At 44.9% G+C, this 23098-nt stretch overlaps 1 protein-coding gene across 2 annotated transcripts in view; it reads right to left on the minus strand.

Moving 5' to 3' along the window:
* The window catches only part of LOC126424885 (uncharacterized), a 326155-nt gene that overhangs the window by 30177 nt on the left and 272880 nt on the right, over nt 1-23098 (minus strand). For both annotated transcript variants that reach the window (XM_050087717.1, XM_050087718.1), the window contains exon 2: nt 5724-5948. In XM_050087717.1, coding sequence (XP_049943674.1) covers nt 5724-5945 — 222 coding nt within the window. In that variant the 5' untranslated portion in view covers nt 5946-5948. The remainder of the gene's footprint in view (nt 1-5723; nt 5949-23098) is intronic.

Consider the following 23098-nt stretch of genomic DNA (forward strand, 5'->3'; position numbering starts at 1 on the left):
TCATGCTTAAAAATTTAACAATATATTCTTTGTACTTATTTAGATGTGTTATATTTTTGAGCATAAATATACTGAATTAAATAAAGATGCATTCCATATATTAATCACCTGATAGGGCACAACAAGCTGACAAGCTCTGTAATGTCTAATGAAAATAATGAAGGAAGAAAAAAAAGAAAGAAAGGAAAGATGAAACAGAATTTCTTTGAAAAATTATATATATATATATATATATATATATATATATATATATATATATATATATATATATATATATATATATATATATATATATAAAGCTCACAGCACAGATTACGTTGTGGGAGAATATCAAGTGAAAGAATCAAAGGTCAACACAGTGAGACAGATTTGCAAGGTTAAAGCAGGCAGGACTGAGATAAAATATTTTCGGTTAACTCGCCACATCAGACTTGCATAAAAAACAGCTTTCAGTAACTACCTCTGTCACTTAAGCCAGGCAGTAGTGTGCTGTTTCATTGTTGTTGTTGTGGTCTTCAGTCCTGAGACTGGTTTGATGCAGCTCTCCATGCTACCCTATCCTGCGCAAGCTTCTTCATCTCCCAGTACTTACTGCAACCTACATCCTTCTGAATCTGCTTAGTGTATTCATCTCTTGGTCTCCCTCTATGATTTTTACCCTCCATGCTGCCCTCCAATGCTAAATTTGTGATCCCTTGATGCCTCAGAACATGTCCTACTAACCGGTCCCTTCTTTTTGTCAAGTTGTGCCACAAACTCCTCTTTTCCCCAAATCTATTCAATACTTCATCATCCCACAACATAATCTGTGCTGTGAGCTTTAATTTTTCAAAGAAATTCTGTTTCATCTTTCCTTTCTTTCTTTTTTTTTTTCTTCCTTCATTATTTGCTGTTTCGTTAACTTATTCATATGCTTGTGTCACCCCAGTTTATTGTCCAATGCAAAGTGTACAAAATTAGCTGTTAATTCCACAGAGGTGAGAACACCATTATTTGGTTGACAGTTAATTTATAGTTCTATGAAAATTATTAAAATTCAAAGGTGGTCAGTTGTTTCAGTAATCCAAAAGTTTCCTCCTGATACAGAGCTGTCAAAGGCGACCATCTGGTGACTTATTTATTTTATTAAGAAGGACAGTAAATGTTATTTGAGCTAGGAAAATTATCATGTACTAATTGATGTGTTTTATTAATTTTGCATTTTATGTCTAGTGGTTACTTATTTGCAATTTTTATGTTAGAATACAGGGCTCAATTAGAGGTGCCTAAAATTACTTTTGTAATTATTTTTTGTTGCAGTTCTGAATATTAGGATTCATGTTATAATATTTTTCGAAACACTATCAATTCCATTTTCTTGGGGGCATGTGAGTCTCAACTTATCTTCATGAAGGCTAGCAGCTGTAGTAATGAATCAATATTTGTACCACAGCAGGTACTTGAACCCAGTTCTCCTATTTATTAGGCAGACGTGCTAACCACTACCCCACTGGCACAGCTGCACGGACAACCCTGAAGGCGTAAACTGAAGTTGGAGTTAGGAAGGGCAGTGGACTGTGGTAGTCCTGCAGCTGTTGGCCACAGTGCTACAATGGTGTCATGGTTAGCAAATCTGCATAATTTACGCGAGATCTGGGTTCCAGTCCCTGCTGTGTCACAAATATTAATTCATTATTAAAGATTCTGTCCTTATCACTATAAATTCCATTCATGTGATCTCGTTAGTCCTTCGCTGTCTCTAATATGATCGCAGTGTCATTGACCAAGTTGTAAAGTTTTCCTCTAGCTGAACTCTTATTTTTATAATAGAGGGAAACATTCCATGTGGGAAAAATATATCTAAAAACAAAGATGATGTGACTTACCAAACGAAAGCGCTGGCAGGTCGATAGACACACACAAACACAAACATACACACAAAATTCAAGCTTTCGCAACAAACTGTTGCCTCATCAGGAAAGAGGGAAGGAGAGGGAAAGACGAAAGGATGTGGGTTTTAAGGGAGAGGGTAAGGAGTCATTCCAATCCCGGGAGCGGAAAGACTTACCCTAGGGTAACTGGGTAAGTCTTTCCGCTCCCGGGATTGGAATGACTCCTTAACCTCTCCCTTAAAACCCACATCCTTTCGTCTTTCCCTCTCCTTCCCTCTTTCCTGATGAGGCAACAGTTTGTTGCGAAAGCTTGAATTTTGTGTGTATGTTTGTGTTCGTGTGTGTCTATCGACCTGCCAGCGCTTTTGTTTGGTAAGTCACATCATCTTTGTTTCTAGATATATTGAACTCTTATTTTGTTTTACAAATGTTTCCTCTCTTTGCTTTATTGCTCACTCAATAAACAGGTTCCATAGGATTGTGGACCAGCAACAACCCTCTCAGTTACTTTCTCAGTTACTGTTTCCCTCTGCATCATTTGACTTCTGTAACTCCCTGTATTATAGATGAGTCAAAGAGATTAGTATGTTACTTTTATTAACTTTAGGCCACTTATTTAGTATTCTGCTAGCAGTACAGTGGCTCAGTCGTAAAGTACAAGATTAGGCATCCAGAGGTCCGGGATTTGATCCCCACTTCTTTTTCCCAAATATCACTTCCTTCACTTCTGGCAACCTCTACTAATGTCGAGTTGTACTGTGGTATGGAGTTCACATTACACTGTGTGCAGGGCCCCTGTAACAGACTGGATGAGTCATTTCAGAGGTCAGGAGAAGGGAAGGACGTATCACCTCCAGCAGAACTATGCCTAGTCCAGCAATGGTGTTTCTTTATTTACCAAACTAAGAGTTGATGACAGCTTTATTAGTTAACAAAAGGAATGGTATCCCAGATGTAGTGGCAACTAACTGCTTACGTTTGAGTTTATGGTTGCAAGAGCCGTTAACATCACAGTGCAAGCACAGGACGCGATCGTGGGAAATGGCTTCTCCTTCAACTGCAACGATTTCTTGTAAATGTCATTAAATCTATTGACAGTGACAAGGAGACTGTGTAAAGTGGAATAAGTTGACTGTGTGCAAATTTCTGTGAGAGGGGCACGATACTGAACACAATGGGATTTGTGTTTGTAGAAGCAAAGCTCACACTTGAAATATTGGCAGTATAGGCAAATGTGTTAGTAGCAGCAATTTCTGCAATGTTATGGACAATACAAAGAAATGCAATGCAAGAAGTTGCTGACAGGTTTGAAAATTACTGAACTATAAGTTTAATAAGCCGTGGTTGCAAAATACTGATGTGAATTCTTCACAGAATAATGGAAAAATTGGTAGAACCTGAACCTCTGGGAAGACTGGTTTGGATTCTGAAGAAATGCAGGAACATGTGAGGCTATACTGACCCTACAATGTATCTTAGCAGATAGAGTAAGGAAATGCAAAACTTCACTTATAGCATTTGCAAACTTAGATAAAGCATTTGACAGTGTTGACTGAAATTCCGGCAAACGGCAGTTAGTTGAGGAGGATTAAAGGGGAGCAGTGGTTGAGAAGGGAGTGAGAGGGTTGTAGGCTATCCCTGATGTCATTCAGTCTGTAAAATGAACAAGCAGTAACGGAAACTAAAGGAAAATTTGGAGTAGGAATTAATATTCAGGGAGACAAAATAAGAAATTTCAGGTTTGCTGATGATGTTGTAATTCTGTCAGAGACAGCAAAGAGGCAGTTGAACAGAATGGACAGAGTTCTTGAAAGGAGGATGTAAGATGATGAACAAAAACAAAAGAAGCATAACGGAATGTAATTGAGTTAAATCAGTCAACACTGAGGGAATTAGACCGCGAAGCTAGGCACTTAAAGTAGGAGATGAGTTTTGCTGTTTGGGCAGCAAAATAATTGATGGTGACTGAAGTAGACAGGGTATAAAATGTAGACTGGCAGTGGCAAGCAAAGTATTTCTGAAGAGGAGAAATCTGTAAACAATAAATATAGAAAAAGTGTTAGGAAGTATTTTCTAAAGATATTTGTATGGAATGTAGCTACCTATGGAAGCAAAATGTGGGTGATAAACAGTTTAGACAAGAAGAGAATAGAAGCTTTCAAAATGATGTGCTACAGAACAATGGTGAAGATCGAATAGGTAGTTCATGTAATGGGTAGATCACTTTATGGGATGAAATTTAGTGTAACTAAGATTGAGATGATTATCACAACAAGAAAGAAGGAGAGAGGAAGAACTGGAATAACAATTGATGGGGAACAATTGAGGAGAGTGGCGAGTTTCAAGTACCTAGGAAGCCTGATACGGGAAGATGGGAAAAACGACAAAGAAATAAACGAGTGGGGGAGAAAAGCAGAAGCGTTTCCGATGAGTGTCAGAAGCCTGATATGGAGCAAGGATGTACCCCAAATCAGTAAAAACGTTATATACTGGTCATACTATGTCCCAATCCTGACATATGCATCAGAATCCTGGGTTATGAAAGGAAGAGAGGAAAGCAAAGTACAAGCTAGGGAGATGAAATTCTTGAGAAACGGTATTGGAGTGACAAAGATAGATAGGTTAAGAAATGAGAGGATCAGAGCGCTAATGAAGGTGGAACCATTACAGGAGGAGATAGGGAGAAAAATGGCTCTGAGCACGATCGGACTTGACTTCTGAGGTAATCAGTCCCCTAGATCTTAGAACTACTTAAACCTAACTAACCTAAGGGCATCACACGCACCCATGCTCGAGGCAAGATTCGAACCTGTGACCGTAGCGGTCGCGCAGTTCCATGGAGATAGAGAAATCAAGGCTGAGATGGTAAGGACACTTTAAGAGAATGGAGGAGAAGAGGGTACCCAGGAGGATACACGAGATGAAACTGGAGGGAAAGAGATCAAGAGGAAGACTGAGAGACAGATGGCTGAAAGGAGTATGAGAGATGGCGGCAAGACAGAAGACGATGGAGAGGCCTATGTTCCATACAGACCCGGCCAGAGGCTGGGAACTGTCCAAGATGATGATGATGATGATGATCACGTAACTGATGAGGAGGTACTAAGTAGAAGAAAAGAAGTTTGTGGCACGATTTGACTAGAAGAAGGGATCAACTGATTGGGACACTTCCTCAAATGTCGAAGAATCGAGGGAAGTGTAGGGGAAGGGGGGCAGGGGGGGGGGGGCATAAAAACCGCAGAGGGAGAGAAAGAAATGAATACAGCAAGTAGATTTAGAAGGACGTAGGTTGCAGCATTTATTCCAAGATGAAGATGCTTGCACAGGGCAGAGTAGTATCAAGAGCTGCATGAAACCAATATTCGAACTGAGAATGATGACAACAACAAAAAAGAACTGTCAATTTTGTGGGAACTTCTGAGCTTCTGTCACACACAGCTGGATGGTGGTGGTGGTTAGTGTTTAACGTCCCGTCGACAACGAGGTCATTAGAGACGGAGTGCAAGCTCGGGTTAGGGAAGGATTGGGAAGGAAATCGGCCGTGCCCTTTCAAGGGAACCATCCCGGCATTTGCCTGAAACGATTTAGGGAAATCACGGAAAACCTAAATCAGGATGGCTGGAGACGGGATTGAACCGTCGTCCTCCCGAATGCGAGTCCAGTGTGCTAACCACTGCGCCACCTCGCTCGGTCACACAGCTGGAGTCTGAGACTAGGAAGGAATTCTGAAAGTAATTTTCTATCTACAGGATTTGGTTTTTACATGGAAGCAGTATTAAAGAATCATCATGCGTGCAAACAGGAGGTAACTGTATCTAGGTTGGGCGTGCAGAAGCTGCAGCTGTCGCTCACCTGGACAGAGTTGGTGGAGACGTCGTCGAGTTCGTTGTTGTCGACAGAGACCTTCTTGAGCACATTGGACTTCTCGGCGAACCTGCGTGCCTCTGGCAGTGCGTGCTGGTGCGGGTGTGGCAGCGCGAGCACCGTCGAGCTTAGCACCAGCACCAGGAAGCTCGTGGCCACCAGCCGGCGACCGGCCTCTGCCCTGCTGCGGCCGTGGGCGTGGCTCTGCATCTCCTGCCCACACACGACACACACCCCGTTTACATGGGTGACCCAAACTGGCTATTGTAAACCAGTTTCCCAATACCACTGTTGACAAAACTCCCCACCGTACCCCCGTCAGGCTTGGTGGAAAGAGAGCCCAGTGGAGAGCCCATCAAAAACTGAAAACATATCAAGCATGAAAACGGGAAGACTGGACTGCGAAAAAAAAAAAAAAAAGCAAAATACACTCCTGGAAATTGAAATAAGAACACCGTGAATTCATTGTCCCAGGAAGGGGAAACTTTATTGACACATTCCTGGGGTCAGATACATCACATGATCACACTGATAGAACCACAGGCACATAGACACAGGCAACAGAGCATGCACAATGTCGGCACTAGTACAGTGTATATCCACCTTTCGCAGCAATGCAGGCTGCTATTCTCCCATGGAGACGATCGTAGAGATGCTGGATGTAGTCCTGTGGAACGGCTTGCCATGCCATTTCCACCTGGCGCCTCAGTTGGACCAGCGTTCGTGCTGGACGTGCAGACCGCGTGAGACGACGCTTCATCCAGTCCAAAACATGCTCAATGGGGGACAGATCCGGAGATCTTGCTGGCCAGGGTAGTTGACTTACACCTTCTAGAGCACGTTGGGTGGCACGGGATACATGCGGACGTGCATTGTCCTGTTGGAACAGCAAGTTCCCTTGCCGGTCTAGGAATGGTAGAACGATGGGTTCGATGACGGTTTGGATGTACCGTGCACTATTCAGTGTCCCCTCGACGATCACCAGTGGTGTACGGCCAGTGTAGGAGATCGCTCCCCACACCATGATGCCGGGTGTTGGCCCTGTGTGCCTCGGTCGTATGCAGTCCTGATTGTGGCGCTCACCTGCACGGCGCCAAACACGCATACGACCATCATTGGCACCAAGGCAGAAGCGACTCTCATCGCTGAAGACGACACGTCTCCATTCGTCCCTCCCTCACGCCTGTCGCGACACCACTAGAGGCGGGCTGCACGATGTTGGGGCGTGAGCGGAAGACGGCCTAACGGTGTGCGGGACGTAGCCCAGCTTCATGGAGACGGTTGCGAATGGTCCTCGCCGATACCCCAGGAGCAACAGTGTCCCTAATTTGCTGGGAAGTGGCGGTGCGGTCCGCTACGGCACTGCGTAGGATCCTACGGTCTTGGCGTGCATCCGTGCGTCGCTGCGGTCCGGTCCCAGGTCGACGGGCACGTGCACCTTCCGCCGACCACTGGCGACAACATCGATGTACTGTGGAGACCTCACGCCCCACGTGTTGAGCAATTCGGCGGTACGTCCACCCGGCCTCCCGCATGCCCACTATACGCCCTCGCTCAAAGTCCGTCAACTGCACGTACGGTTCACGTCCACGCTGTCGCGGCATGCTACCAGTGTTAAAGACTGCGATGGTGCTCCGTACGGCACGGCAAACTGGCTGACACTGACGGCGGCGGTGCACAAATGCTGCGCAGCTAGCGCCATTCGACGGCCAACACCGCGGTTCCTGGTGTGTCCGCTGTGCCGTGCGTGTGATCATTGCTTGTACAGCCCTCTCGCAGTGTCCGGAGCAAGTATGGTGGGTCTGACACACCGGTGTCAATGTGTTCTTTTTTCCATTTCCAGGAGTGTAGAAGCAGTGAACGGTCCAAGAAAAGAAGCAATGGGAGCTGCAAACGTTTGATAACAAGGCGACAAGTCAACCGAATTCTCCACCGGAAAACATCTCTGGTGTGTCATACACAACATTAGTGATAGTACGTGTGTCATATGATAGGTATCTTTTATCGACGCACCTAATTTGTACGACTGGTAAGTGAGTGAGAGATGCCTTCTTGACCAACATAGGTGTTCGTACGAATGTGAATGTGATCCCTCAAAAGCAAATGATGAGATCGTAATAGTTGTCACATAAGCTGCAGTCTGCAGGACTGTGCTGTGATTAAATCTGATGTAAACATTACCCCTTGTATTCTTCCGCGACTGCTGGAATCTCATTGGATTTTGTTTCAGGTGGAAGCCAAGCTGTCACGAGTACACTCGAGCACGAAAATGAGGATACGTTTTATGCTGACTGTTACGCGCCCTTCGACTGAGCGATAATACGGGACAACAGCTTTATTGCCGCATTTAACTTGGTTAGCACTGGCCAGCCGGCTGGTCCAACTGGCCTGCAGTGATGTGAAGAGCTGTAGTTAATGCTGCGGGCACAGTGGCACCAGCCGGCCGGAGTGACCGAGCGGTTCTAGGCGCTCCAGTCTGGAACCGCGCGACCGCTACGGTCGCAGGTTCGAATCCTGCCTCGGGCATGGATGTGTGTGATGTCCTTAGGTTAGTTAGGTTTAAGTAGTTCTAAGTTCTAGGCGACTGATGACCTCAGATGTTAAGTCCCATAGTGCTCAGAGCCACTTGAACCATTTGAAACGACTCTGTAGCAATGGCCTTGTGATAATAGCGTGCTTTTACAGTCGCGGATCGATCTAAAGGCGGAAGATCTACATCTACATCTACACTCCGCAATCCACCATACGGTGCGTGGCGGAGGGTACCTCCTACCACAACTAGCATCTTCTCTCCCTGTTCCACGGGACAAATGACTGCCTATATGCCTCTGTACGAACCCTAATCTCTCTTATCTTTGTGGTCTTTACGCGAAATGTAAGTTCCTGAAGCATTTCCGTAACACTCGCGTGATGATCAAACCTACCAGTAACAAATCTAGCAGCCCGCCTCTGAATTGCTTCTATGTCCTCCCTCAATCCGACCTGATAGGGATCCCAAACGCTCGAGCAGTACTCAGGAACAGGTCGTATTAGTTTTTATAAGCGGTCTCCTTTACAGATAAACCACATCTTCCCAAAATTCTACCAATGAACCGAAGACGACCATCCGCTTTCCACACAACTGCCATTATATGCTTGTCCCACTTCATATCGCTCTGCAATGTTACGCCCAAATATTTAATCGACGTGACTATGCGCTACGCTACTAATGGAGTATTCAAACATTACGGGATTCTTTTTCATATTCATCTGCATTAATTTACATTTATCTATATTTAGAGTTAGCTGCCATTCTTTACACCAAGTCATCTTGTATCCTCCTAGTCACTCAACGACGACACCTTCCCGACGACACCGAAGATACGAACAGATGTGGCAAAGGTGGGAACTGACGCTCCTCTCCCGGTTAATACTGGCAGCGGTCTCTCATTGCCGTCAGTTTGTGCACCCGTGGCCGCGTCAGTGGGTCAGACGGCGGCCCACTTGTTGCCGCGGTCAGCGACCCGGCGCGGCGCCCCAGTGGTCCACTGGCCGAGTTACCCGGCCGGCCCACGGCCAGGGACACAGTCGCCGCACGGTCGGCCGCCGCTGCTTTCATCCGGGCTCGCTCGCGCGCCAGGATTTGTGACTGGTGTAAAGAAGAATGCCGGACATTTGCCACGCCGGACATTTGCCACACTTGCCCCTTCGCCAGGCAGCGATCCTTCAAGTAAGGGACGCCCTTCCTCGTACTTCTTCTGTCCGCTTTCAAACCGCCGTCTCCACATCTTACTCGATACAACCAGTATGTAAGGGACCTTCTTCTTCGACTTCTTGGCCAAATACAGAGCTTCTTTTCCGAAATCCAAATATTTATATATTTTGGGAAACGAAAGCAGTTCCGACGATTATGTCAGTATGTAATTAGTTCTGCCAAGTATAAATATAGATCCCTCTGTCTGTACGGTAGCTTCCTTTCACGCTTACCGATTGCGATAGAAACAGTCCATCGCCATGGGAGCAACAAGAAAGGAACGATGTAAACAAAATGCGAATGTACGCTAATAACTTCTTTTTGATCGCTGCATTTGTGCCCACTTAAATTACTACAACTGCATGCCCAAAAGACAATAAGGAAAGTAGAAATGGGTGTGTGAATGTCTGAAAAGGAGAACGACATACTCTATATTAATTTACTCTCTAAAATCCGATATCCCTTGCGGCGAAACATTAGTTAATAAAGTTAGTGGGAAAATGCTCAAAACATGACTGAAAGTACGTTCATAAACAGAGATAAGAACATGTATGATTGACATGTCACCTAAATTCGACGTACAATTTAAAAATGTTAGAAATAAGGAAATGAAGTAATACAGAATGCTATGCTTGTAACGTACGCGGTTGTTCTACATTGTTTAGCTCTGGTATTTACAAGGTCAGAGAGAAAGCACCCTAGGTTTTGAAGGGAAAAGCCGTAATTGTAATGATCTGCACTACAACAGAAAGAAGAAGCACAACTTAAGGAAAAATAATGTAATGTGTGTTCCTGCTCACAAGCGGGTAGTTCCTGTCACTTAGTATGGGCAGAGGTTGTATTCGACAACCGGAATAAATTACTAACTGGCTCCTTTTACCGACCCCCGGTCTCATATGAAACAGTTGCTGAACATTTCAAAGAAAACTCGAGTCTCATCGCAAATGGGTACCCTACTCATACAATTATAGTTGGCAGTGACTTCAATCTACCTTCCTTATGTTGACAAAAATACATTTTCAGACCCTACTGTAGATAGAAAACAACTTCCATAATTGTTCTAACTGATTTTCATAAAATTATTTTGAACAATTAGTTCACGAGGCCATTCAAATTGTAAATGGTTACGAAAACACACTTGACCTCTTAGCCACAAATAACCCTGAGCATCACGACGGATACATGGATTACAGTCGTAGCGAGGCTCAATTCCGTAACAAAGAAATTCACCAAAACTAAACGCGAAAATATATATTTATAAAAGCAACTAAAAATTCGGTTGACGTCTTTCTAAGAGACAGTCTCAAATTCTTGCAAACTATCTAAGTGAAGACCATATGTGGCAAGTTCAAAGAAATAGTATCAACAGCACTCGAGAGATTCATACCAAATAAATTAATATCAGACGAAACTGATACACGATGGTACACAAAACACGACAGAAAGCTGCTGCAGGAGCCCGAAAAAGGCAAGTATAATTTAGACGAACGCAAAATCTCCAAGATGGCCGAAGTTTTACTGTGGCTCGAAATTTGGTGCGTATTTCAATGCGAAATGCATTTAATAATTTCCACAACGAAACTCTCTCTAGAAATGTGGCGGAAAATCCATAGAGATTCTGGACCTATGTTAAGTAAACCAGCGGAACGGCTCAGTAAGTACCTTTACTGCGGGTCGGGTGGCGAGTGGTGAGGAGGAGGTGGGGGAGGGGGAGGGTGAGACAAGCGACGAAACACTTCGGAGCAGGTAAAGTCGTGTCGAATGTCCGCCCTGGCAAATGTCCGGCGTGGCAAATGTCCGCACACCGTAAAGAATGGCAGCTAACTCTAAATATAGATAAATGTAAATTAATGCAGATGAATAGGAAAAAGAATCCCATAATGTTTGAATACTCCATTGGGCGTAACATTGCAGAGCGATATGAAGTGGGACAAGCATGTAATGGCAGTTGTGGGGAAGGCGGATAGTCGTCTTCGGTTCATTGGTAGAATTTTGGGAAGATGTGGTTCATCTGTAAAGGAGACCGCTTATAAAACACTAATACGACCCATTCTTGAGTACTGCTCGAGCTTTTGGGACCCATATCAGGTCGGATTGAGGGAGGACATAGAAGCAATTCAGAGGCGGGTTGCTAGATTTGTTACTGGTAGGTTTGATCATCACGCGAGTGTTACGGAAATGCTTCAGGAACTCGGGTGGGAGTCTCTAGAGGAAAGGAGGCGTTCTTTTCGTGAATTACTACTGAGGAAATTTAGAGAACCAGCATTTGAGGCTGGCTGCAGTACAATTTTACTGCCGCCAACTTATGTTTCGCGGAAAGAAGATAATATAAGAGAGATTAGGGCTCGTACAGAGGCATGTAGGCAGTTATTTTTCCCTCGTTCAGTTTGGGAGTGGTTCAAAAATGGTTCAAATGGCTCTGAGCACTATGCAACTTAACTTCTGAGGTCATCAGTCGCCTAGAACTTAGAACTAATTAAACCTGACTAACCTAAGGACATCACACACATCCATGCCCGAGGCAGGACTCGAAACTGCGACCGCATCAGTCGCTCGGTTCCAGACTGTAGCGCCTAGAACCGCACGGCCACTCCGGCCGGCATTTGGGAGTGGAACAGGGGGAGAAGATGCTAGTTTTGGTACGAGGTACCCTCCGCCACGCACCGTATGGTGGATTGCGGAGTATGTATGTAGATGTAGATGTGTCGACACTCCGATTTCTGCTCCCGACTCTACATCCCTGCCTTCACTCTGAAAACCACTGTTAGTTACACGGCAGATGGCGCTTCCCACTGTACTACATTCTTCCCGTTCCATTTACGTATGAAGCGCGAGAAGAACTACCTTGACTAGGGATAATCAGGGTAATAACGGGTACCTTAACTTAACTGGTATAAATTATCTCAGTCTGTTTCAGAATGACGTATTAAAAACAAGGGAAAAAATCCAGTAAATATGAGCTGTAAAGTGAACACCTTAGGCCTTCCCACACACTAGTCTACAAAGCCGAGCGATTTGTGTAACTAGGCAGTGTCTTTAGACGACCCGCCAGGTTAGCCGAGCGCGCTAAGGCGCTGCTACCTGGACTCTGGTAGGCGCGCCGGCCCCGGATCGAATCCGCCCGGCGGATAAACGACGGTGCCGGTGTGCCGGCCAGCCTGGATGTGGCTTTTAGGTGGTTTTCCACATCCCGCTAGGTGTATACCGGGCTGGTCCCCACGTCCAGCCTCAGTTACACGGCTCGCAGACATCTGAACACTTTTGCACTATTCCATGGATTACACTGGTCGCAGACAGTTGGGGGTACGGGGTGGTTGCTGGAAGGGCATCCGGCCACCCCTTCCATTAACATTGCCACATCCGATTAACCATGCCCACCCTGCGTATCCGCAGGACAAAAGGCACAAGCAAAAGCACACACTGTCTATAGACAGTCGAGTCATTTTGTATATACACAAATGAGAGACATTTCTTGCCTATAGACACGCTTTTGCAACAAAATCGTCGAACTTTTGACTCCCGTCTGAAATGGGAAACGTGAGACAATTCCTAGACAACTTGCGCGACATAGTGGACGTGTTTGTAGATACGACCGGCAGCTATTCTCATTGCGTCGTATAGAACACTTCGTCGGTTCATTATTATTTTTATTTTTCTTGTAGTTAAACATCACTTATTAAATTGTGGCCAACGGACGAAGTGTTGCAGCTGTCTGAAGATTTTCACATGGCATTACCTCTGTGGGGAGTTAGATATTCCGAGTATAAAAATCGCAAGAAGAAGAAGTTGGTCATCGAAGAGCCGGTCAAAAAATATTAGGTATCAGTTCAAAGAACCAAGCTGCTTCTTCTTTCAAAGTTGAAAGTAAATTAAAGTCGAAACGGGGTCCCTCCGCAAAAGTACACGTTTACACTATCCATTATTATCACCGCACAAGTCGAGATCCCAAGAAGGTCAGCCGTATTTAGCAAATATCGAGGAACAATCTAGTCAAGTGCGTACACAAGACGGAGAATCTAGACTGTATATACACACTATATAGGTACTTGTCTATAGATAGTCCCTCTACAATGCCTATAAACAATCGCTCGACTTTTTGTACTTACCTTTAAGAGTTATGGGCATTTGTTCAGCAGAAGACCTGTGTTTCACAGCAGCGAAAATGAACAAGTGCTCATAGCTCTTAAAGTATACACTTTAGAGCCCAAATTCACTGGGCGTCTTTTCCATACTACCTCCTCTCAAAATATGGAAAACAAAGAGGTTGCAATAGAAGAGATGTCTTTCACGGTATCGAATGGTTCAAATGGTTCTGAGCACTATGGGACTTGACTTCTTATCATCAGTCCCCTAGAACTTCGAACTACTTAAACCTAACTAACCTAAGGACATCACACACATCCATGCCCGAGACAGGATTTGAACCTGCGATCGGAGCGGTCGCGCGGTTCCAGACTGAAGCGCCTAGGACCGCTTGGTCACCGCGCTGAATCTAAATTTAATGAAAAGTGTGAAGTCTTGCACATGAGTACCGAAAGGAATCCGCTAAATTTCGGTTACACGATAAGCACACAAAATTAAAGGCTGTAAATTCAGCTAAATACTTAGGGATTACAATACGAATTGGAACGATCACATAGATAATGTTGTGGGTAAAGCAAACCAAAGACTACAATCTGTTGGCAGAACAATGAGAAAACGAAGCGGGTCTACTAAAAAGACTGCCTACACTATGCTTGTACGTTCGTTTCTGGAGTACTGCTCTGCGGTGTGGGATCCGCATCAAATAGTGTCGACGGAGGACATTGAAAATGTGCAAAGATGGAGAGCTCGTTTTGTTCTATGGCGAAATAGGGGGGAGAGAGAGAGAGAGAGAGAGAGAGAGATGGATATGATACATGGATTGGGGTGGCAATCATTAAAACAAAATCGTTTTTTGTTGCGGGAGGATCTTGTCGTGAAATTTCGATTACCAAATCTCTATTCAGAGTATCAAAATAATTTATTGGCGCCCACCTACACAGGAAGGAATGATCACCATAACAAAATAAGAGTAATCAGAGCTCGCGCAGAAAGATTTAAATGTTCGTTGTTCCCACGTGTTGCTCGAGGGTGGAACGGTACAGAAATAGCTTGAAGGTGGTTCGATGAACCCTCTACCAAACATTTAATTGTAAATTGCAGATTAATCATGTAGCTGTAGATGTACTACAACCCTGTCTGTACAACAGTACACTACTCGCACCGCGTAGAGGTGCGTTTAAGCAAGTCATTCTCCGCCGCTCCACACGTGAATGGAAAAGTATCCCCTGCTATACACTTGAGAAGAGTGCTATGCAGAATGTGTGTACGTATCTGACTGCCCATGTTCACCTGATTTAACGCGTAAGGACTTGTGCTTCTGCTCTCGTGTCAAAGAAAATACGACGGTTGGAACTTTAATAGTGGCAATTATTTATTTACAGCTCGTACAAAATAGATACGTGTTTCAAAGTTTTACTGACCTTCAAAGTAGTCATCAGCATTGCGTATAGTTCGTTGCCAGCGATGTGGAAGTCGTAGGATACTCTTAGCAGTGCCAGTTGTGTTGGCAGTTCGAGCGACGTGGTCTATTGCCGGACGAATTTGTAGCAGTTCTGAAGCGAATGCCGTGAAGTGTTTCCTTCGGTTTAGAAATCGAGTTGAACTTAACGAGTGCTTAAGTCAGGAGGGTGCAGTAGGTGGTATAGCACTTAGCAGCCCCATCAGTCAAACATATCAGTAACAGCTTGCACTGTACGTGCTTGAACATTGGCCAGCAAAATGATGGCCAGGTGCTGCAGAAAGTGTCATCACTTCTGTCTCTAAGCTGGTCGTAAGTTGTATTCCAAAAATGAACACTTCATGGCATTCGCTTCAGAATTGCTGCAAATTCGTCGGGCAATAGACCTCGCCGCTCGAACTGTCAACACAACTGGCACAGCTAAGAGTATCTTACGACTTCCACATCGCTGGCAACGGGTTATACACAATGCTGATGACTACTTTGAAGGTTAGTAAAACTTTGAAACACGTATCTATTTTTTACGAGCTGTAAATAAATAGTTACCACTATTAAAGTTCCAACCCTCGTATTGAGATCTGGTGACTGTACTGTCCAAGGGAGATGCGACAGTTTATCCTCGTGCACACAAAACCACAGCATCACCACTAGGAACAAACATGGTACCGTGGGTGGACCTGATCAGCCGAAACGAGCACATAATCCTTGGCACTAGTGTGAGCTTGGAGAACAACCACGAAGGCCATGGACTACAGCGATATGCCTGCTCGAACTATCACCGAACCCCCGTTCACTCTTGGAACATAAACTCTGTCAGAAGTCGGACACAGTGTCAAACAACAGTCATACGACCAAATGACATTCTTCCATTGCTCCATGGTGCAGGTTTCATTGCTTCAGCAGCACGTTTTCCTGTTACGGCCATTTGCATCACTGATGAGTGGCTTTGGGAATCCAGCCCTCCCTGCAGTTCCCAGCTCATGGAGCTCCCTTCTGTTGTTTTCGTGTTAGAGCTTGCGAGTGCGACATTCAGCTCTGCAGGGACTTTTGCAGTTTGTTTATCAAATGAATGTTAATTTACGAGGATGTTGAATCATGTTAACGTGCTGCACTTCTCATTGTATCGAGCGTTACATTCTGTAATTGTTAATGTATTTAATAGAAACGTTGATAGCATCTCTAATTTTACGCCAAACACTATTTGCGTCTTATGTCATAAAAAACAGGGATCAGGACATGAAGCGAAACCTTATGCAAGTTACCTTTGCTAACGTAAACGAAACAGGAATGACCCAGACTTAAGAAGTTAGCCGCCTATAGGACGGAAGCAGGAAGCAACATGTCTGTGCAGTTCTACGGGAAACCAGGAAGATCATCAAGTCGCTATCCTTAGCCCTTGCGGATGTCAACAGCGCATCGATCCTGTCCAAAATACTGCATACTAGCCGATATAGTGGCAGTCCGTTCCAAATTAGTAATAGCAATGACTACGACTATAATATTATTATTGACCGCCCGTAGTGCAAAAACAGACGAAAACTGTAAAAATAGACATAGTTCATTAGGTTGTAACCACACAGTAATTGATAGTGTGGATCGCACGACTCTCTTTTCTTTGCACACTGACTGCATTTTCCAATAAACGAAAGTCTGTCTCCTACTTTAGTGAACCTATGGCATCAATCCATTTCGTATCTCCACAGATTGTTGCAGCCAGGTATAACAGTCAGCTCATGGATATCAGTTGTGCTTCACTGATGTTGTAATCATTAGATACTACGTCTTGCCCAGTGTGAAGTGCACTTTACGTTTACAAACATTTAAGCAAGTTGTCAGTCATTGTACCACTTTGGAATCTCGTCAAGATCTGAATGGATATTTGCGCAGCTGCTTCAGAAAATACTTCATAACGAGAGGAGAATGGATGATTCTGAAATCTGATGAATGTTGAAGATTAGTTGGGTAGAAGGAGCTAGTTAAGAGATACTGAATAGAGTAGGCAAGTAAAGATCTTTGTGATACAACTAGACTGAAAGGAGGGAAGTCTAAAAGAAGGGAAGCAAATGTTGCGGGTAGAAGCTATAGAGTGAAACCAAGGACTGATTGCATTAATCAGGTTGAAGTGGATATAGTTTGCAACAGTGACGCGAAGATAAAGAGGTCTGCACATGTTAAACCAGCGTAGAGAGCTGCATCAAACAAGTCGCATAACAGTAGACCACAACAGCAACTGCTTCATTATAGGTAACTACAACAGTGCAAACAGTCTGAGGTTATTTCGTCAGTAGCTATCATTTTGAGGGTTCCACGGTGTTACGGTAACGTAAGTTTAACAACAGCTTCCAACCACTTAATTAATGAGATTTTTAAAAACATTGGGAAATTTTTATTCACTGGGGCGTTCCTCTTTATTGGAAGTACATAGGCCATCTATTTATCCTTTTGTTTTTTAACTCGAGTTCATCTCAAATTTTCATTTCGAATAATTTAAATTCAAAGTCGTATTTCACTGTAGAGCATCATGGGATGAAAACACTCAACAACTCATTAATAGTTCGTCATGAAAGTGCAATGGAGCTGTTTGATGATGAACAAGGTGTAAGGAAAAATACACTGTTCTAGAAATACGTTATTTTTTGGTTGGTAGCTGTTACAAAACTATTATAAGACTATTAATAGTCTCTTCTGGTTCGTTAACGTTTAACGTGAACAGTAACGTTTCTAGCATGCTTCCCTAGTCCATGCCTGAAGCTACTTCTACGTGTCTCCAGTATTTTCAATCCAAAATGTGCTGCGTTCTCCCGACCAAGAAATTTTCAGTCCTGTCACAAACTCCGTTGCACATACAACCATTCAGACACAGTAAGCAACTTTTCAGGCTTATTAAGTATGCCCAGTGAGGTCAGATTATACACATTACAGAGCAGCCCGGCCAACTTGCAGCTCCTTTTCGTTCAATTAACATTTTTTTCTAGACAAGATTATTGCGTTCTGTCCACCACGTGGTCCTCTTCTCTGTCCGTGACGGAATGTTTTCTGGCGCTGCTGGAAGATGCTGTGTTGGGCACTGACACATCTGTAGACATTCTATGAATCGTCTATGGAACACAATCCAATGAAATAATCTTCTGCTATCCAACATAACAGCCTTACACTTCATGTACACACTTAACGAAATAGATACGATGATATGGCTACGAAGTCTTTCGCGACGTATTTCTTGACGCGGCATGTACACCGAGAAATTTTTACTCTAGATACGATGCTAATGATCATTCCCGCAAAATGTAGTGATATCTCATCGTCTGTCTGCACTAGAAGCCTACAACAAACTAAAATGGTGAACCTCTGTGTGTACTTTGAATCAGTAAACATAGGAAGTCATTTGCAGATTATTCGTGGTGGTAAATGTAGGCGAATCACCACGACAGCCATTATTCTGTTGCAGCAGGCCTTTTATTTCCAGAATGTATTACATTTTTCGCAGCGTACAAATTTTCACTGCTGTTTCGCACTCTGCCGTGTTACAAATGTGTGTCCAGTTGTGAAAGTTTCGTGTTTCTTCGTAGTTAAGAGAAACCGCCCGCCACTGTTTCTTCCGAGCGTACCGGCAGCGTGTGTGGCTTTATTTAAGGCACGGAGGGGCGGCGTTGTCAACCGTTTACCCAACATGAGGTGGGAGCGTTTACCACAAAACGCAGCACCCGCGTTGACGTATCGGAAACACAAGCCCGCCCCGTGTAAACAAAGCGCGTCCGGAGACTTCAACGCCTGCATGGGAAACGAACTGACAGCTGTGGGAACCAGGTGTAGTGATCAACGTATACAGTGCTTCATACCTCTCCTCCACCTCAACTTCTCTCGTGTCAGAGCAAAAGCCTTTCCGTCCTACTGCATCACTCAGCCGCTTTCTGGTAGTTCTTTTCAGTAAAAGGAACCAACTTCTAATAGGGTTTCATCCACTATATCAGAGAGCTGGCATCATATCAAGCTCCAAGTGACAGTTAATGACATTTCTACTAAAAAGACAGTTTTGTCCACCTTTGTCCTGTACGCACTTCCTACCGCATTGCAACTAAATGGCGTTATATCCAACCAGTCATTCGTTATTTCCAAAATCCTTACTTAGCTGAAGCAATCTACCTAAATTTCTCTTCCTCGGAATTCAATATATCAGAATATATCACTTTTGTGCACTGATAAATACATTTTATATCTGCTAATATCACTATTATTATCATCATCACCATCATTAGTCGTAATAGCAGTAGTAGTGAACCGCTAGTATTAACGCCATTAGCCGTTAGTTGTTAGGTGTAGAACTGTTATTCGCCTCGACATTAAATAATTAAACTCTTTTCTCAGATCATTTGGAATTCCCATAATACAATTTATTATTTATCATAATTATTGTAATTTCGTAAGTAACACTCGTCCGATGTACGAGAAAGTTTGAAGTCCCTGATCTGATCACGTTAAATAAGTAAGAATTCACATGTAAGTTTGGAAAGCATGCAACGAAGGAAGATTTGATTTATCTTGTGCCTCCAGTTATACGAGGCAAATATAGTTTCTGCTGACAGATCAGACGCGATAATTTGCCTGTATTCGTGTCGAGTGTTGGCGGAACAAAATTAGACCAAGGTGAGGGTCACCTTTTTCCGCTGTTTGTGACCACTGCGGCAGCGTTGAGTTCCGGAGAGCTACGTTCAGGAGTTACACCTAAAAGACTGTCGCGTCAAGATGGAAGCCGAGCGTCAGCAAAGGACAACGATGGAGTTGCGGAATGTCTTCAGTGCCTTAAGATTGATTCATGTTACGCGACATGCGGCCTCACGGAACGTTACGGCAACAGATTCCAGCACGTGTTTCAGTACAAATCACAGCAGTGGTGGACGAGACGGTGAAGTCTCTCTGCAAAGTTCTGTAGATGCTACGTTGACGGTAGTGCACTGTGTGTGCGTTTAACGCAGTGACAACTGCGCAGGTTTTGTGCTTTTGTCGTTCGTCAGAGTTTTACTCTCTACATCGACATCCATACTCTGCCAACCAATGCGAAGTGATGGCAGAGGGTGCTTTCCCCTGTAGCAGGAAAACTGTTGTTTTTCTGGGGAAAGTGGAGCTTCTCTTACAGAATCAGCACAGATTCAGGCAAAAACCATTCGTGTTAGACACGGATCGCTTTAATCACACACGACATCTCCCAAACAAGGGATGCAGGGGGAGATGTGGGTTCCGTGCTCCTAGAATTCTGTTAGCCGCTCGATAATGTACCACGTATTCGACTAAAAGTTTGATTTCCGATATTTGGCATAATTACTGACTGTATTTAAAACGATGTCATAATTTGCTTAATAGGAGGTATAAGCTTACTTTAAAAGTTTAATACAGTAAGTCAAGCAATACAGTCAGACACTGTGTGTGTTTGTTTGTTTGTGTGTGTGTGTGTGTGTGTGTGTGTGTGTGTGTGTGTGTGTGTGTTCAGACAGCGTAAGTGACGATGCCCAAATTCATCCAGTATTTGAGAATGAGACCACTTAGCGATTTTCAACAAATTTTACGCATAATTTGAAACCTATACGCAAAAGCTTTCTCTCCATGGCATTCCCCCCCCCCCCCCCCTACATATATACACTGTCACAAAATCATAAAATGGTGGTCGGCCGGGGTGGCCGAGCGGTTCTAGGCGCTACAGTCTGCCTCGAGCATGGGTGCGTGTGATGTCCTTAGGTTAGTTAGGTTTAAGTAGTTCTAAGTTCTAGGGGACTGATGACCTCAGAAGTTAAGTCCCATAGTGCTCAGAGCCATTTGAGCCATAAAATGATGAAAGGAGAGAAGTTCATCGGTCACTACATTTTCGCTGTTTATTGACTGAAACTTCAGCTTCATAGGTGAAGTTTTAAATTATTACTTCTCTGCTACCGTGTGTATTCGCAACACAGTTTGCAGACTCTGTCCACATATAACCCTGATTGCCCCTGCAAAGTTATATCATAATACGACAAACCATTCAGGACATACGACGTTATAGACGTTTATGATGCGTCAAAAACTAGCTTCTACAGTTGAACTACAGCATCTGGCATGACGTTTTAATTTATTATTTCTTTACTACTGATTTTATTCGCAGCGTATTTTTCAGGTGGTATCTACGTCTATCACTGACTGCACCTGCTAAGTTTTATCGTCGTAGGACGCATAGTCAAGGAAATGAAAGGATCGTATGGCGTTATTCGCCCTGTAGTTGTTCTGGCGCCTGGTGCAAGTCTTTTTATTCGACGCCACTTCGGTGGCTTGTACGTCGATGATGATGAGAACGAGACAACACCCAGTCCCCGAGCGGATAAAATCTCCGGTCCGCCGGGAATCGAACGCGAACCTCCCTCCTGGCAGTCAGCACCGCTAACTTTCTTTTTCTTCTTTTTAACTTTTCTCCCTCACTTTACTGATTTTAAAGGGTCGCCAGCCGGAGTGGCCGAGCGCTTCTAGGCGCTACAGTCTGGAACCGCTCCGACCGCTACGGCCGCAGGTTCGAATCCTGCCTCGGGCATGGATGTGTGTGATGTCCTTAGGTTAGTTAGGTTTAAGTAGTTCTAAGTTCTAGGGGACTGATGACCTCAGACGTTAAGTCCCACAGTGCTCAGAGCCATTTGAACCATTTATAAATGATCCATTCGCCCCCGCCACTTTGAACTTAAAGACAAACACATACGTACCACTTCAGGCCTTGGCCTCTAACTACGCCTGTCCCAATAGTTCTACGTAACTAAGAAAGGAAAAAAGGAGGGAGAGGGTAACAAATGTTTGTAGCAGAGGAAAAAGATTTTTTCCCTTCGGAAGTCCATTAAAGCGGCCCGTAGCCGTGGAGAAATCCATGCACGTCTTCTCGAAATAACGGGGAATTCCGTTGGGGATCGTAATATACACTCCTGGAAATGGAAAAAAGAACACATTGACACCGGTGTGTCAGACCCACCATACTTGCTCCGGACACTGCGAGAGGGCTGTACAAGCAATGATCACACGCACGGCAGAGCGGACACACCAGGAACCGCGGTGTTGGCCGTCGAATGGCGCTAGCTGCGCAGCATTTGTGCACCGCCGCCGTCAGTGTCAGCCAGTTTGCCGTGGCATACGGAGCTCCATCGCAGTCTTTAACACTGGTAGCATGCCGCGACAGCGTGGACGTGAACCGTATGTGCAGTTGACGGACTTTGAGTGAGGGCGTATAGTGGGCATGCGGGAGGCCGGGTGGACGTACCGCCGAATTGCTCAACACGTGGGGCGTGAGGTCTCCACAGTACATCGATGTTGTCGCCAGGGGTCGGCGGAAGGTGCACGTGCCCGTCGACCTGGGACCGGACCGCAGCGACGCACGGATGCACGCCAAGACCGTAGGATCCTACGCAGTGCCGTAGGGGACCGCACCGCCACTTCCCAGCAAATTAGGGACACTGTTGCTCCTGGGGTATCGGCGAGGACCATTCGCAACCGTCTCCATGAAGCTGGGCTACGGTCCCGCACACCGTTAGGCCGTCTTCCGCTCACGCCCCAACATCGTGCAGCCCGCCTCCAGTGGTGTCGCGACAGGCGTGAATGGAGGGACGAATGGAGACGTGTCGTTTTCAGCGATGAGAGTCGCTTCCGCCTTGGTGCCAATGATGGTCGTATGCGTGTTTGGCGCCGTGCAGGTGAACGCCACAATCAGGACTGCATACGACCGAGGCACACAGGGCCAACACCCGGCATCATGGTGTGGGGAGCGATCTCCTACACTGGCCGTACACCACTGGTGATCGTCGAGGGGACACTGAATAGGGCACGGTACATCCAAACCGTCATCGAACCCATCGTTCTACCATTCCTAGACCGGCAAGGGAACTTGCTGTTCCAACAGGACAATGCACGTCCGCATGTATCCCGTGCCACCCAACGTGCTCTAGAAGGTGTAAGTCAACTACCCTGGCCAGCAAGATCTCCGGATCTGTCCCCCATTGAGCATGTTTGGGACTGGATGAAGCGTCGTCTCACGCGGTCTGCACGTCCAGCACGAACGCTGGTCCAACTGAGGCGCCAGGTGGAAATGGC

This window comes from Schistocerca serialis, chromosome 10 (genome assembly GCF_023864345.2).
Source record: "Schistocerca serialis cubense isolate TAMUIC-IGC-003099 chromosome 10, iqSchSeri2.2, whole genome shotgun sequence".
Lineage (NCBI taxonomy): Eukaryota > Metazoa > Arthropoda > Insecta > Orthoptera > Acrididae > Schistocerca > Schistocerca serialis.